The sequence below is a fragment of the Neophocaena asiaeorientalis genome, unplaced genomic scaffold (genome assembly GCF_003031525.2).
Source record: "Neophocaena asiaeorientalis asiaeorientalis breed wild unplaced genomic scaffold, Neophocaena_asiaeorientalis_V1.1 scaffold220, whole genome shotgun sequence".
Classification (NCBI taxonomy): domain Eukaryota; kingdom Metazoa; phylum Chordata; class Mammalia; order Artiodactyla; family Phocoenidae; genus Neophocaena; species Neophocaena asiaeorientalis.
In genome coordinates this window covers 3865537-3883554 of record NW_020174042.1, presented here as the reverse complement: position 1 = coordinate 3883554, position 18018 = coordinate 3865537, and the positions used below count along the sequence as shown (strand labels likewise).

The 18018-nt window shown below is 39.6% G+C and overlaps 1 protein-coding gene across 8 annotated transcripts in view; it reads left to right on the top strand.

The window, feature by feature from the left end:
- The first annotated feature begins 2790 nt into the window (after window positions 1-2790).
- Window positions 2791-18018, top strand: part of KIF27 (kinesin family member 27) — an 81694-nt gene continuing 66466 nt past the window's right edge. For 5 of the 8 annotated variants that reach the window (XM_024753865.1, XM_024753866.1, XM_024753868.1 and 2 more), the window contains exons 1-5: window positions 2791-2929; window positions 3285-3428; window positions 4936-5320; window positions 11590-11817; window positions 14847-15790. In XM_024753865.1, the coding sequence (XP_024609633.1) occupies window positions 5023-5320; window positions 11590-11817; window positions 14847-15790 (1470 nt within the window). In that variant the 5' untranslated portion in view covers window positions 2791-2929; window positions 3285-3428; window positions 4936-5022. The remainder of the gene's footprint in view (window positions 2930-3284; window positions 3429-4935; window positions 5321-11589; window positions 11818-14846; window positions 15791-18018) is intronic. The other 3 variants (XM_024753869.1, XM_024753864.1, XM_024753863.1) reach the window with 2 other exon arrangements.

The window sequence follows — 18018 nt, the reverse complement described above, 5'->3', positions numbered from 1 at the left end:
TCTAGTTGTGGCATGCAGGTTTTCTCTCTCTAGTTGTGGCACGCAGGCTCCAGGACACATGGGCTCTGTAGTTGTGGTGCATGGGTTCCAGAGTGCGTGGGCTCTTGTAATTTGCAGCATGTGGGTTCTCTAGTTGAGGAGCACGAGCTCAGTAATTGTGGCAAGTGGGCTTAGTTGCCCCGCAGCATGTGGGATCTTAGTTCCCCAACCAGGGATTGAACGTGTGTCCCCTGCATTGGAAGGCGGATTGTTTACCGCTGGACCACCAGGGAAGTCCCTATCATTTTAATTTACATTGTTTTGATTTATTAGTGAAGTAAAACATCACTGACATGTAAGCCAGACTTCAGCTTTCTTCTAATCCTCTGCCTTCTGGGTTCACGTGGTTTTGTCCAGCACCAGACTTGACTTAGGGTCTGGCAGATCTTTAAGTTGCTACAAACAATCCTCTGTCACAAATACCTCGGTTAGCAATGTAGACTTTACTGAAGATTTTGCACGGGAGAGAGAGGAAGAGGTTCACCTTCCTCACAGCATGCAACCTAAAGATCTCCATTAGCCATATCTGTTCTCCCTGGAATTCCTTTATCAGCTATCCTTTCCCTCTCTTTGATTCAGCATCTTCCCAGCATCTTGGGCTTCCTCCATCTTTCTCATTCCTTCTCAAGAGCAGTCAAATAATTCTCCTGGTTCATATGCGCAACACCATCTTCTTCTCTGAAGCCTGGGTACCTACCAAAGGTCAAACCCAGGAGACTTAACTTCCACCTGGGTGTAGGCTGGCAAAGCATCTTCTCTGCAAACTTAACTTCCACCTGGGTGTAGGCTGGCAAAGCATCTTCTCTGCAAACTTAACTTCCACCTGGGTGTAGGCTGGCAAAGCATCTTCTCTGCAAACTTAACTTCCACCTGGGTGTAGGCTGGCAAAGCATCTTCTCGGCAAAAGAAGTCTCTCTCTCTACATGGATTTCTCATTCCAGCTGCTGAGTAGTAATATTCTCCATGACGTCACAGAAATGGTATAGGCAAAGGTCAGATTTGTGGTCAAGTTTGTGTCCTGCATAGATCACTATAGCAGGTGTGCAGGAAGGATTTGTGAGGGCAAGATGGGAAACACAGGAAAATCACAGGTTCTTGCCCTGCCAAATGGTGGGAGTGCAGGCTGCTGCACTCCAGCGCCCTCCCTGCACTGCTATCCAATTGCTTTGCTTCAGTATAGAGAGGCACATGCAGCCTCTTCCCCTAGCCCTGTCTAACCAGAAGGCCAGTTTCCCCTTGGTGCCACTCCCCCAGGCTCTCCAGGTCACTCTTAGAGCCTCCTTTGACTTAAGAGAGATGCCTCTTACTTGTGAACCCTCTATTCCCCACTCCACAAGGACCAAGACCCCATGACTCTCCTTCAACACCCCAAGTCCCTCTTTATAAGAGCTATAAAAGGAGATAGGATTGGAGTTGGAATGGAATTAGTTTTGTTCTGCTGTAAGTCCTGGGGGTGAAGGGGGTGATAATGACTGGTGTCTACAATGTGGGGAACTTAAGTGACCCCTTCTCTTCAACTTTGGACTCAAGACACCAATTTGGGGGCAACAGGAAATGTCCCATTCCAATCCTGTTAGGCATTTGCTGACCTCGTCTGCAGACATGTGGCCTCCTGAAACCTGCTGCCTAGTCTTCCCGGGAATTCCCAAACCTAAATTGTTACTTTTATTTGTTGCAGTTTTGTCAGCAGACCAGTCATGATGGGCAACTTTTAAAAAAAAATTCTAAAAGTGCAACATAATTAACAAATTCACCTCTTTGGATTTTAAAAATTCAAAATAATTCAATTTAATAATTTAAGCAGCTTTTTTTTCTGCTTTCACTTTTAAGTTTTATGAGAGAAGGACTGCTTTTTGAAGATACTTAGATGGTGCTATTAAAAATGGGAGGCATTGAGGCATTTAAAAGTAAATTGGAAAAGTTAAACATAGAATTACCATATGACCCAGCAATTTCATTCCTAGGTCTATACCCAGAAAAACTGAAAAAAACAAAACAAAACATTAAACAGATACTTGTACATGATGTTAATAGCAGCATTATTCATATTATTCCCAAAGTGGAAAAAACCCACATATCCCTCGGCTGATGAATGGATAAATAAAATGTGGTATGTCCACATAACGTAATATTATTCATCCATAAAAGGGAATTAAAGTTCTAATACATGCTACAACATGGGTGAAACTGGGAAACGTTTAGCAAAAGAAGCCAGACACAAGGCTACAAATTGTATGATTCTATGACTATGAAATGCCCAGAACAGGTAAATCCATAGAAACAGAAAGCAGATTAGTGGTCGCCAGTGGCTGGGGAAGAGAGGAATGGGAGTGACTGCTAACTGGTATGAGGCTTTCCTTTTGGGGTGATGAAAATGTTTTGGAAATAGGTGATGGTTGCACAACATTGTGAATGTCTAAAACGCCATTGAATTGTACATTTTAAAACGGTTCATGTTATGTTATGCGGACTTAACTTCAATGAAAATAAACGGAATTGGTAGCTAAAATATTGAAAGCAATGTGAATCTTTCTCATATTCATCTTACAAACTCCTGGAGAGTTCTCTGGCTCAGCACTATGAGAGGGGTCCCTGGGTAGTATTTACTTTGGAGCTAATCTGGGAGGCGGGGCCTCCAGGTGGCCGGCTCTAGGCTCCTCCCTGACGGGGCGGGGGCATGGGCGGGGCTTGGCGGGCTGGGGTGGGGTCTGGGGAGCTTCCGGCCGCCCTGAGGGGCGCGGGCGCGTCAGCGCGGGCTTTGCTGGTTGCCGGGAGAACCCGTGACAACAAAAGGCGCGGGCTGAGGCGGTAGTTGCGGCGCGGCGGTGCGAAGTGAAGGCGAAGAGTCCTGCGCTGCGTTAGCCGCGGGAGACTGGGGTTTCTCGAACCGGTCAGTGAGTGGCAGGCGGGTCGGGCCGGGCTGGCGGGGTCGCCCCTGGTGCGGCGCCGGCCAGCTCTCTGAGCCGGTGTCCCCGGCCGGCCGTTGGGAGGAGAGGGGGCCGGCCGGGGGATTGGGAGCCTCCGCGGCTCGGCTGGCGGGGAGGGCGGTCGGGGCGCCCACAAGGCGGAGCAGTGCGTCCGAGGGGCCTGGGCCTATGCTGGGACTCCCAGGCGAGCGGCCGGGGAAGTTGGGTGCCCCTTGAGGTAGAAGGGCTTGGAGAAGAGGGACGCGCGGGAACCCCGGGAACCCCGGACCGAGCCTCACTGAATCGGATCCTGTGTATTTCTTGTTTTCGTGCTTCCAGCTGCGGTATCTGAAGAGGGATGGAAAGGCCCACCTTCCTTGGGGGTTTCGTTTTGTCACAGGCCTCCTTTTTCCATTGCGGATGTTGAAACTTCGGTGCATTATAAGTTCTGCGGAAGTCTGAAAGACCCCTCCCTTAGAGCAGGTGATAACTGAGAAAGAAAGGGTGCCCAGATTCTTTCTTTGAAACACTTTTAAAATAAAACTTCGCCCACTCCAACTTTAAAAATCTTTGTTGTTTCCCCTGTTTGCTTCCTGTCTTCTCCATCTGTTCTTTATGCATTTGGGGCCTTTTCTGAGATCCTTGTGAGATTCACTATCCACTTGCCAGAAAGTTTCTTAAGAAAATATTACTTACAAACTACAATTTTTAGACAGTCACTACTTCTGAAAAGCCAAGGGCACAGGATGGCAACGGTATTTGGAGACACTTTTCCGATCAACGGCATGGCATCAGTGATCAAATACTTCTCCTTCCTTTGCTCAGATTTCAAAACTCCATTGAGTATGCCAGCCAATCAGATTTCACTTTTCTTTACATTGATTGGTGAGATTAATACGTACGCTTCTGATGGCTGTAATTGATCAGAATCTGAAGAAGTATAAGTGCTATGGATTTTTTAAAAGACATGTAAATTCTTTTTTTAATTAATTAATTTATTTATTTATTTTAGCGGTACGCGGGCCTCTCACTGTTGTGGCCTCTCCCGTTGCGGAGCACAGGCTCCGGACGCGCAGGCTCAGAGGCCATGGCTCACGGGCCCAGCCGCTCCGTGGCATGTGGGATCTTCCCAGACAGGGGCGCGAACCCGTGTCCCCTGCACTGGCAGGCGGACTCGCAACCACTGCGCCACCAGGGAAGCCCAGAACCATTTATTTTTGTTTTGTTTCTTTAAACATTTTTGAGTATCTTTTTTTTTAAGTTTTATTTATTTTTTGGCTGCGTTGGGTCTTCGTTGCTGTGCACGGCCTTTCTCTAGTTGCGGCAAGCGGGGCCTACTTTTCGTCGCAGTGAGAAGGCTTCTCATTGTGGTGGCTTCTCTTGTTGTGGAGCATGGGCTCTAGGCGAGTAGGCTTCAGTAGTTGCAGCACGCAGGCTCAGTAGTTGCGGCATGTGGGCCCTAGAGCATGTGGGCTTCGGTAGTTGTGGTGCATGGGCTCTGTAGTTGCAGCTTGCAGGCTCAGTAGTTGTGGTGCATGGGCTTAGTTGCTCCACAGCATATGGGATCTTCCTAGACCAGAGATCAAACCCATGTCCCCTGCATTGGCAGGTGGATTCTTAACCACTGCGCCACCAGGGAAGTCCTTGCCTTATGTTTCTAATTCCCCAATTATTCAATAGTTAGATTAATGAGCTGGGAAACATATTACCACTATAGAAAGAATGGCATAATGGAATCCCATGCACTTATCACTTTGCTTCATCATTTACCAACTCAAGGCTCCCATCCCCTAGATTATTTTGCAGCAAATCCAGACATCATATCACTTCATCTATAAATTATAGGTATACTTTTTCAAGACAGATTTACTCTTTATAGCTATCTTATATTAGAACAAAACCTGCTTTAATTGACTTTGCTTTAGAAGTTGCTTAGTTTATTAGGATAGAGAAGTCAATAACTAAATTTTGTTTTTATTTTGATACACAGGAGTCCAGCTCTTACGTAAAATGGATGTTTCTCACGCTAGATACTGAATATTAAGTAGAAAATCTGTTTAGTAAAATCTAAGCTGCCATGGAAGAAATACCAGTGAAAGTTGCTGTAAGAATTAGACCTCTGCTGTGCAAAGAAGTTCTTCATAATTATCAAGCTTGTGTGAGAGTTATTCCAAACACCCAACAAGTTATCATTGGGAGAGATAGAGTCTTTACTTTTGATTTTGTTTTTGGCAAAAATTCCACTCAAGATGAAGTTTATAATACCTGTATAAAGCCACTAGTGTTGTCACTCATTGAGGGCTATAACGCAACTGTTTTTGCCTATGGACAGACTGGATCTGGGAAGACATACACCATTGGAGGAGGCCATGTTGGTAAGATTCTCATACTCTTTTACTTTTATTTCAGACAGTAGAAAGAAGCTGAAATACCACAGTGCCTGACACATAGTAGATGCTCAGCATATTAACTGAATGAAATAATCAATAGGATAACAGATGTGTTCATAAGATCATCATCTTTGAAAGATTTGCTTTAAATATTGAAGTTTCATTAAACTATTTATGATTATATTTGCTTGAGGAAAGACGTTTAAGACAATGTTCAGTATTCAGCCCTTTGCTGTTTTTCCCCAGTTTTGAGATATAATTGACATGCAACATTGTATTAGTCCAAAGTATACAGCATAAAGTTTGATATATCTATATATTGCAAAATGATTACCACAGTAAGTTAACATCAGTCACCTCAGTTACATTTTTCTTCTTGTGATGAGAACTTTTAAGTTCTACTCCCTTAACAATTTTCACAGCTTGGTCACATACTTACAGCTATATTGTTTTTTTTTTTAAGAGGCCATGAATACAATTTTAATTCCTTAAGGGAAAAGGTTATTAAAGTTATCTATTGTCCTAAAATATTTTAGCTAAAATACTTCATACCAAAAGAAACAGATCGCCATTAGGAAGAGTTTTTGATGTTTTTTTCTGCTAGTTTAAAAAAAAGTAATGTTCATTGTAAAAAGAATTGCAAGTGATGCTTAAGAAATCTAATTAAACTAATGAAAGCTCCTCTCATTCCCAGGAAATAACAGTTTGATGTATACATTCAGAGTCCTCTAGACATTTTTCTAGGTATATTACAAGTATTCACACATGTAGTTTTTTGGGTTTTTTTGTTGTTAGTTTAATTGTTTGATGAGGTATTTCATACCTGTGATTCTGTAACTTTCTTTTTGCATTTAACGATATAAAATATCATTTCATTTCTTTCCATTTGGGTCATAGAATTTCACCTCATTTTTTTTGGCTGTACATATAATGTTCCATAGTTTGAATGGATCATAATTCACCCATTCCGGTATTAATGGACAGGATTAATGGTTGGTTTTGATTTTTACTGTTATAAAAAGTTACAGTGTATATATCTTTATACATTTAACTTTGCATCCATTTGTTAGTATTTCTGTAGAATAGATTCCTAGAAGTAGATTTGTTGAGTAATGGGTATGCACATTTAAAATGTGGATAGATACTGACAAATTATCCAAAAGGGTGTACCAGTTTATATCCTGCCACCAATATGTGAAAGCCATTTATTTGCTCATATCCTTGCCAGTTACTGGAAATCAGAAATCCGAAAATTTTTTTTCACTATCTGATAAGTGAAAAATTGCACTTTGTTGTTTGAAGTTACATTTCTTGGTGTATTTGTGAAAATAGCATTTTTGATTTCCCAGGCTATCTGTAAGACACCAATTCTGGGTCAGTATCTGCTGTTTGATTATTGACCATGCAAATAATGTAGTTTTTTTATCCAATAAATAATTTATTGAGCTTTTGCAGTGGCTAGAGTACCATGCTAGGCACTGTGGTAGATGAAATCTTATTTTTCAATATGATGCTTATTTAAATTACTGTTCATTTCCCTGCTTTTCAGAACCTTGGATTTACCAACTTTTACCAGGTGTAATCTTCTCTAAAAACTTTCATTTGCATACTCTTTTTTTTTTTTTTTTTTGCGGTACGCGGGCCTTTCACTGTTGTGGCCTCTCCCGTTGCGGAGCACAGGCTCGGGACGCGCAGGCTCAGCGGCCATGGCTCACGGGCCCAGCCGCTCCGCGGCATGTGGGATCTTCCCGGACCGGGGCACGAATCCGTGTCCCCTGCATCAGCAGGCGGACTCTCAACCACTGCGACACCAGGAGAGCCCTGCATACTCTTTAAATAGTGTATAAGAGCTAAATGATGGCTATTAAAGTATAAAACTTTACAGTTTTTCTCTCTGAAATAGTCTTTCAGGAATATAAGAGTGACAGTGAAAATGTGATCTTTAGGTTACCAGAATACATTTTGAAGGTTTATTTGTAAATATTATTTGTAATTCAGCTTTTTTTTTAAGTCTTTTGAGTTACTCTGCTTTGTTATCTGTTGAAGTGGGAAATGAATGAGCTATTCTGATCAGCCTCATATTATGGCTAATCTAGAATGCATATATTCAATATATGCTGGAGTTTATAGATAGTACTATTGACTAGTTCCTGGAAGCTCTCCAAAAGGAATTTTCACTTTCTCTTGTACTGGAAAAACCTGCAGCTTCCCGTATTTGCTACATGATGGCAATCAAAGGCGGTCCAAGTTAGTAAGGTTCAGGTTTTCAGGATGTTTGTTGCCAAAAATCTGAACATTGGTAATCTTCAACTTGGAAGCAAGTTGTTTTTAAGGTTCATTTGTAAGCCACCTTTTTGTAGCTTGGAATATATTTTCCATGGAACAATGCTAAAAATGGTGGGCAGGTTTCTAAATCGGCCTACAGAAACTTATTTAACTTTAAGTCCAATTTATTCTTTTACTTATTCTAAATTTTAGCTTGTATATTATTTTTACTATTTTAAAAATTGTGGTTAAATAAATAAATATAAAACAAAATTTACCATTTTAACCATTTTTAAGAGTACAGTTCTGTGACATTAAGTATATTCACAGTGTTTTGTAACCATCACTGCTCTTTCCAAAACTTTTCATCTCCCCAAATAGAAACTTTGTACCCATTAAGCAATAACTGTCCCCCCCCCGCCATCCCCTGGTAACCTCGAATTTACTTTCTTTGACTGTAAGTTTGCCTCTTCTAGATATTTCATAGAAGTGGAATCATACAGTATTTGTCCTCCTATGTCTGGCTTCTGTACTTAGCAGACTGTATCTAAGGATATCCTACATGTTGTAGCATGTATTGGAACTTCATTCCTTTTTATGACTGAATGATTTTCCATTGTATGTATAAGTCATCTTTTGTTTATCCGTTCATCTGTTGATGGACACTTGGATTGTATTCCCCTTTAGGCTATTGGGACTAATGCTGCTCTGAACATTGGTGTACAAATACCTGAGTCTCTTGTATGCATTTCTGTTCATTCATGTTATTGTGTTAATCTGTGTTCTGTGTTGCGCAAGTGATGGAGGAGAAGAGGCAGTAATGGAGGAGAAGAGGCATAGAGATGTTCCCTTCCTCATTCCTGGATTGAGGTCTTGGCTTGGGCAGAACTGGTCTTTCTGTACCTCTCTTCTGCACACGTCCTTTGTTGCCATTAGACCCTGGCTTGCTCCCCTGTCTCTTTCTTATGCCTGTTTACCCTCAAACTACCTGTACCTTTCCATCCCAGAAATCTCAAAACATGCTTTTTGGCTAAATGTGAAGAAATACGACACAAATAATTTTTTTAAAGGGTTCTTGCTAACATAAATGAGTTGCATTCCAATGATTGGGATTCTCCCCAGACCATAATAAATGATCTATCTAAAGAGAGAGATTTTAGGTACTACCTCTTTTGTGGCACATGGGCTTAGTTGCTCCGCAGCATGTGGGATCTTCCCGGATCAGGGCTCGAACCTGTATCCCCTGCATTGGCAGGCGGATTCTCAACCACTGCACCACCAGAGAAGCCCTACCTCTACCTATTTTGAACTTCACTGGTGCTACTTATGCCTATTGCATTCCTGGGGTTTTCAATAAATATTTTCTTATTAAATCTTTTATTTTTGCCTTAAACTGTTATATAACTATCATTTAGTTTTTTTCATTGTCATGTCATTTGATTGTAAGCTGTTTTTGTGCTGCTTGCAATTCTATACAGTATATTTAGTTTATTTTTAAGTTATTTATATTTAAAACTTTTATTTTTAGACTATATATATTTATTTCTAAAGGTAAAAATTCAGATATTACAGCCATAAGATAAAAGTAAAAGTTTTCCTTTCTTTTCTCTCCCTGTTCTAACTCCCCAGAGGTAACCACCATTTTTTGTGAATTTTTTCAAAAATATTCTTTGCATAGATATGTATGTTTTCTTTTATGCAAATGAATGCACGAACCCGTGTCCCCTGCATCAGCAGGCGGACTCTCAACCACTGCGCCATCAGGGAAGCCCTGCAGTTGCTTTTTTTAACTTTATGGATCTTAGACATCTGTTTAACAATAGGTGCATGGTATACCATTGTTAACCATTCTCCTAATGGATTTATTAGTGTTTGGAATTTTTTATCAATTACAGGAAATTGTTACTGATCCTTATACAACACCTTTGGGTATGTGTATATGTATGTCTTTAGGACTATATCTGAGTCAAAGGGTGATCACGTTTCAACTTTTGATACTATTTATACTAATGTTTCTCCAAAAAAGCTGTGCTGGTTAACATTGTCATAGTATTCTAGAGGACCAGTTTGCTCACCTTGAGGAAATGGGGCATTATCAAATTTAAAAATCATTGCTCACATGACATTTTAAACAGTGAATAGTCATAAACAGTGATCACAGTTTTTCCTTAATTACATTGATGTTCACAATTACATTGTGAATACAGTTTTTCATCAATTACAATGATGTGATCTTTAATAGTATTTTAGTGTTAATAATTGAGAGAATGCTGGGTAAATCAGTCTTTACTGTATCTTAAAATAATTAGTTACATTTCTCACTTCCCCTCTGTTTTACCCACTCTCGCTGCCATCCAACCACCCCACTTCTCTCTGCTCCTCTTTGCAGCAGAACCTTGAAGGTATTATCTGTGACTTGTGGTGTCAGTTCTCCTCTCGGTCTTTCTTACACTCACTCCATTCAGACTTTCACCTCCACTACCACTGACACTGCAATTGTCGAGATATCACAAATGACCTTCACTTACTAAATTTAGTGGTCAATTCTCATCAAACCGGCCTTTCAGCAAACTTGACGCATGCTCTCCACTTGGTTTCCAGGCCACCACGTTCTTGGTTTCCTCCTACTTAACTGGTCACTCATGCTCTCTTGCTGGTTCCTGATAAGTGAACCAACAAATGATGAAGTGCCCAGGGCTCAATCTTTGGTGTTCTTCTCTTCTGACTCTCAACTTTTCCCCTTGGTCTCATCCAGCCCTACGATGTTAAATACCATCTATATGTAGCTTCCAGTTTTTTACCTCCAGTCCAGATGACTGTCTTGTACTCTAGTCTCATATATCCAACTGCCTATTCAACCTTCCCAACTGTATCCCTAATAGATACCTCAAACTTAATAGGTCAAAAAATGAACTTCTGACATTTTCCCCTTAAACCAACTCAACACACACTCTTCCCTATATCAGTTGATGGCAACTCCACTGGCTCAAGGCAAAATATTGGAGTCATCCTTGACTCATCACTTTCTGTCACATTCCATATCCAATCTGTCAGGGAATCTTAATGGCTCTCCCTTCAACATAAATCCAGAACCTGGTCACTTCTCACCTTTCTCTGCTGCCAAGCTTATGTGACCGTCATGTCCACCTCTCCCCCGAACCCTCTAGACTCCTGGATTAGTGCACTGGTCTCCTAAGTGGTCTCCCCACTTCCGCCCCTACCCTTCTATGACTGAGGCAAAACGCAGCAGACAGAGTGGTCTCTTTTAAATCCCAAGTTACTGCTCTGCTCCAGTGGCTCTCATCTCACCCAGAATAAGACCTAAAATCTATCGTGGTCTACAAGGACCTGCATGGTCTTGTTTCTGTCACCTCTCTGACCTCATGCCCTGCTCCTCTCCCCTTGCTCCATCTGCTCCAACTACAATGGCCTCCTTGTTTATGGATCACACCATTTTAGCACCTTTGCGCTTGCTTTTCTGGGACATTCAGATACCTACATGGCTCCTCTGCCACCTCTTTCAAGTTTCTGCTCAAAGGTCAGCTTCTCCGTGATGCCCACCCATCATGACTTTCCTATTTAAAGTTACAAGCACCTCCCATCAAATACACTTACACTTCCAGTCCCCCTTACCTTGTCCTATTTTTTTCTCCAGGCATACTTAATGCCTTTTAATATACTATATAATTCACTTATTGTTTTTAGCTGTTGTCTGTCTCTCCTAGTACAGTTCCTTAAGGGCAGGGATCTTTTCCTTGTTTTGTTCACTGATGGTTCCCAGTGTCCTAGAATACTGCCTGGCACACAGTAGGTACTATATAAATATTTAATGAATGCATGAATGAAGTTTGAGTAAGCATGCATGTGAAAATTTTCACTTCTGAACTTTATAGAAAAAAAAGTTTTCTTTTTCTATTTTAAAATTTTATAATAGAAATTTGAGAAAATAAATTTATTGATTGTAGCTTTTCTTATATCTTAAATTTCAGATGTGCTTTCTTTCTCTAAATTTTCAGCTTCAGTTGTGGAGGGTCAAAAAGGTATCATTCCTCGTGCTATCCAAGAAATATTTCAAAACATCTCTGAAAATCTTAGCATTGACTCTAAGATAAAAGTGTCTTATATAGAAGTATACAAGGAAGACCTAAGAGATCTTCTAGAATTGGAGACATCTATGAAGGATCTTCACATCCGAGAAGATGAAAAGGGAAACACAGGTAAAGAAGCCTACTTAATTGGTAGTCTTCATTAGCAAATGAATATGGTTTAATTCAGTTTCTGGATATTTTCCAAGGATTCTTTAAAAACAGACATAAAAACAAAATGCATTTGTTTTTGCTTTTAAATTGAATAGCTTATTGATTACCAGTAGCAGTTAACGCACCCAGGTGAAAAGTAGAAGTTCAGAGTGGTTGGTAAGATGAAGTTATTAAGGTGTAATTCCAAATACAGGTGACCTTTGAACAACATGGTGGGGAGGGTGGCGATTAGGGGTGCCGACCCTCTGCGCAGTCAAAAACCCAAGTATAATTTACAGTCATCCTTCTGTATCCACTGCCTCAGCGGATTCAACTAACCTCAGATTGTGTAGTACTGTAGTATTTACTATTGAAAAAAATCCACATGTAAGTGGACCTGCACAGTTCAAACCCGTGTTGTTCAAGGATCAACTGTATTTATTTCCTATAATTGCCACCTCCCCCGCCCCTGGGCTGATCTTAAGAAAGGGTGACAGGCTAAAATAATTTTTGTACTTTTTTTTCTCCCAGATTTACCCTGAGGTTGGGGATGGCTTCTCCCTTTGGTGTTCATCCAAGTTGATCCAAGAACTCTCCTTTCTTCCTTTCTGATTTTTGTCCCAGCACACCTATTGCTTCCTCTTTTTTTTTTTTTTTAAATTTAGAGTTTATGTGTTTGCTCCTTCATACTGACATTTACTCATCCTTTGTTGTGCTTCTCAACGTCTGACGTTCTGTGCTGTCAACCTGTTAATCTCATTAAACATCTATTTGTTTGGAAATGGGAGAACGTTAGAATGGGAAGGTCAAAATACAAGTATTTTAAAGAATAACACTTTCTGATTTTCTGACTTAAAAGGTAATATGTTCAACATAGAACATTTTGAAAATATAGTAAAGTATAAGGAAGAAAGTTAAAGATCATCTTTAATCTCAGAACTCAGAAATAGCAACTTCCAATTTTGGTGTGTTTCCTTCCAGATTTCTTTTTCTACACACATCTGATTAAAAAAAAAATACACTCACAACCCCAAATATTGTATGGCATCTTTTTTTTTTTTGCGGTACGTGGGCCTCTCACTGCCATGGCCTCTCCCGTTGCGGAGCACAGTCTTCGGACGCGCAGGCCCAGCGGCCATGGCTCATGGGCCCAGCTGCTCCGCAACATGTGGGATCCTCCCGGACCAGGGCATGAACTCGTGTCCCCTGCATCGGCAGGTGGACTCTCAACCACTGCGCCACCAGGGAAGCCCCTTGTTTTGTTTTTTAGAAAGAAAGCATACATAGTACTTTGTGACCTTATTAGATAATTTTGTATAGTTTATCTTTTCTGGACGAAATCCAGACGGATGTTTTGAGCTTCTGTAAAATGTAATTATTGAATGTGTTTATCTTTTATTAAAAGTTACCCAAAAAATACATGTTTATTGTAAAATAGACAGTAGGGAAGTATACACTATCACTCCTCATAAATTTAATGATGGAAATACTCCACACCTGATAGCAATCCTGCAAAAATTTTGGTAGGATGTAACAGTCTTAAGACAAATTACCATATATCTTATAAAATGTCCCAATCACAACCAAAATGCATTTGTTTGACATATTTATTGAGTTTCTCTGTATCAAGTGGTAGTTGGTATCCAACCTGGATGCTGCACAATTAACATCACCTTGGAAGCTTTTTAAGAAATACTGATTTCTGGGCCCCACTTTTCACAGGTTCTGATGAATTAGTTAAAGATGGGGCGTGGATGTTGGTACTTTCCCTTTTATAAAGCTCCCCGGTGATTTTCAGCTGGGTTTGAGGACCATAGATAATGCTAAACTTTTAGAAAAGTTATACTATGATTTATGATTAAATTGTTATATTTTATAAACTGATAGTTTAGCACTCCCTGTTGTAGTACAGGTACATTAGAACTTTAAATGAACTGGGCTGTTAAAAAAGGTGTCATGATGGAAACAATGCAAGAAAAGTGAATATTTTTTAAAGAAACAGTGACATGACAAGATCTGATTAAAGAGGAAGCTTGGTGCTGTAATTCAAGCACAGACTTGGGAGGTTTACTGCTGTGATTCAAATCCCAAATCCACCTACTCCTTTTCAAAATATTTTTGGATATAAACAAATAACACATGTAGTAAGCTTAGGTTATTTTGGGTTCTATTCTGTTGTTAAAATAGAAACTTTTTTGCCTTTTTTGAATTGCCTTGCACTCTTATATTATGTAGGGGGAAACTGTTTTTAAAATGAATAAACAGGGCTTCCCTGGTGGTGCAGTGGTTGAGAGTCCGCCTGCTAACGTAGGGGACACAGGCTCGTGCCCTGGGCCGGGAAGATCCCACATGCCTCGGAGTGGCTGGGCCCGTGAGCCACGGTCGCTGAGCCTACGCGTCCAGAGCCTGTGCTCCGCAACGGGAGAGGCCACAACACTGAGAGGCCCTAGTACAGCAAAAAAAAAAAAAAAAAAAGAATAAACAACTTTATTTATATTGAAATTTTCATTTATCATTGGTTATTTACCAAAAACTTTAAACCTTAGGATGGCTTGAATATTAACGAAACTCAAAAGAAACTAATTTAATTTAATTTTAATCTACTACTGATTAATTCTTTTGAGTTATATATATAATTAATCTATTGTCTTTCAATCAGTATATTAGACTCTACAAATCAAAATACTGGAATAAAGAATTTTTCTTTTGTCATGTGTTTTAAAGAATTGAGTGTGATTCCAAAAAAACCCACAGATTGTTTAAAACATACATATATATGACATCTTTTAGAATTTAAACATCAAAATGAATGCCATCTATTAAAATAGTCCTGTTAGCAGATTATCTAAAATTATTTAATGATGTTGCTGATGTTACTTTTATTTTGAAATGCTATGAAGTTTTTTAAAGGGACTGTCTTAACTGGGCGGTATAAGCAAATGATAATTGTTGTATGGTTAATTTAACTCTACTGGATTTTGATTAAAACTTGCTGTTGCTATTTTAAGTGATTGTTGGGGCCAAGGAATGCCAGGTGGAGACTGCAGATGAAGTGATGAGTCTCCTGGAGATGGGGAATGCAGCCAGGCATACGGATACCACCCAAATGAACGAGCACTCCAGTAGGTCACATGTGATTTTCACAATCAGCCTTTGTCAAGTGGCGAAAAATAAAGAGGCAGCTGAAGATGGATTGTGGTATTCCCATCAGCATATTGTCTCAAAGTTCCACTTTGTGGATTTGGCTGGATCAGAAAGAGTAACCAAAACAGGGAATACTGGTGAACGGTTCAAAGAATCCATTCAAATCAACAGTGGCTTGCTGGCTTTAGGAAACGTAATAAGCGCTCTTGGGGACCCACGCAGGAAGAGTTCACATATTCCATACAGGGATGCTAAAATTACCCGGCTTCTGAAAGATTCCCTGGGAGGCAGTGCCAAGACCGTCATGATCACCTGTGTCAGCCCATCCTCCTTGGATTTTGACGAGTCCTTAAATTCTCTCAAATATGCCAACAGAGCACGCAACATTAGAAACAAACCCACCTTAAACTTCAGCCCTGAGTCAGACCGTATGGACGAAATGGAATTTGAGATTAAGTTGCTTCGAGAAGCTTTGCAAAGCCAGCAGGCTGGTAGCAACCAAACTAGCCAGATCCATCGGGAGGGGACTCCTGATAAAAATAGGATCCATTCTCTTGAGGAGCAAGTTGCTCAGCTACAAGGAGAATGTTTGGGTTACCAAAATTGTTTAGAGGAAGCCTTTACCTTCCTGGTGGACTTAAAAGATTCTGTCAGACTAAACCAAAATCAGCAACACAAACTGCAGGAGTGGTTTAACGTGACCCAGGAGGTCACCTCATTCAGAGGACACCAAGGCATTGGAAACCTGGAAGAAGGACCACAGCATATTACAGTTCTCCAGCTGAAGCGAGAGCTTAAGAAATGCCAGGTACTTAGACACTACCTTTGTAAGTAACTTGTTTAAAGACTACATTTATCTGGGCAAGTAAGAGTCGTTTTGGAATTTCAGAAGTTTTTTTGGAAAGGATTATATATAAAATCTCATTTGCCTTTACTCTGTTTCTTTCTCCCTTTTCCTATTGCTTTCTCCTCATAATTCATCTCTTTCTTGGTTCCTCCTCCTTTCTTCTTCAAGTGTATTTTAATTTGTTGTATTTATTAAGTAGGCTCTTGTGGGACTGGTCATTAATTTAGAGGATGAGAAGAAACACAGTTTCAGAACAAAATTAGGTTAAATTTTATTGAGTTTTTAATCCCTCTTTAGGTCAGTGCTTCTTGAAAGAAAAAAAATGCTACCTGACTCCTTGAGTTTGGTGTTTTGATTTTTTAGACAAACAAATAAATCATCATATTTTATAATATTTAAGGAATGTAGCTATGTACATGTATACATATTGTATATATGTATATTGAGTTAAAATTACATTTTCCCACTTTTCATTTGAAAAACATTTGTTATTTAAAGATTATGTGTCACTGGGGAAATAATGGAGAATAGACATACCTAGTTCTGCTTATGTGGAGTTTGCAATCTGGTGGACAAATGGATAGTCCACCATTTTCTTTTAAATAGGAGAAGATATAGGTAATAAGACGGCTTTCTAGTTAGAAATCTTTCCTCAATATCTATTTGTATGTATTAGAAAGAAACCTCTATTACAGCAATTCTCAAACTTTTTGCTCACAAGTTTTCTTTACTTTCTTCAAATTGAGGTTCCCTAAAGAGCTTTTGTTTGTGTGGGTTGTTATCTATTGATATTTACCATATTAGAATTAAAACAACAAATTTAAACTATTAATTCACTCAGAACTAACAATAATAACCCAATTACATGTTAATATAAAGAACATTTTTTCATTAAAAATAACTATTTTCCAAAACAAAAAAATTTAATAACAGTGGAATTACTTTATATTTTTTCAAATCTCTTTTCATGTCTGATTTAATAGAAGACAGGTGGATTTTCATATCAGTCAGCATGCAATTTGTTGCAATATGTTGTTTTAGTTGGAGTATATGAAGAAAATCCAGCCTCATCTAGATTTGTAGTTGGAAGAGAGGAATATTTTAATGACTTTTTCAGATAATTGTGCATATTCTTTGACATTATATCAGAACTCAACAAGCGGAAATTTCCTAAAGGTTACCTGCAATGTGGGATTTGAAACCATTTTGTTACATTAACATTCACTGATTTTTATCTTGTACTTTGAATGGATCTTTTATCCACACACGATTTTGAATCAACATGCATTGGACACTTGAAAAATATTTGTTTACTAAATTATGAAGATCTTTCAATGCTGACACATTTCACTATACAGTATCAAAAAAATCACATTCCTTAATATCACCACTGATCTCACCTGCAAAGTTGTTAATTACTGGAAGCTGTCAAGTTTACAGTAGCAGAAGTGTTTTCCAAAATTCTAATTTTTTTTTTTTTTTTTTTTTTTTTGGGTATGGGGGCCTCTCTCTGTTGTGGCCTCTCCCGTTGCGGAGCACAGGCTCCAGACGCGCAGGCTCAGCGGCCATGGCTCACGGGCCCAGCCGCTCCGCGGCATGCGGGATCTTCCCAGACCAGGGCATGAACTCGTGTCCCCTGCATCGGCAGGCGGACTCTCAACCACTGCGCCACCAGGGAAGCCCCAAAATTCTAATTTTTGCATGAAACTTGAATTTTATCATTTGCAACAAATACTATTAGTTGTTTTCCTTGAAATGATGGTTCTGTCACACATACAAGTGTGAATAGTTTGTCTGTTGTTCTTTAGAGTAAAAATAGCACCCTATTAAAAATGTGGCTAGTTCAGCTTGCAACTCAAACAGTTGCACAAGATTTTTTGCCCCAGATAACTATCACCAGATAACTACTTTATGCATACCTCCCATTTGACACATAGAATACTAAAAAAGTGCTCATGTGTTGAGATTTAATGAAATCATGTTTATTCCTTCATCAAGATATTCTTAAGTGAAACTGGCATTTGTTGGTTTGTTTGTATTGTTAGTGCACAGCAGTGAAGAATACAGTGGCTACCACTACAGTTTGGTGACACTTTCTTTATTCATACTAGGAGCCAGCAGTTTTACATATCATTGTTTTTGCACCATCAGTACAAATGACAACATGGTGAAAAAGGCAAATATCATTT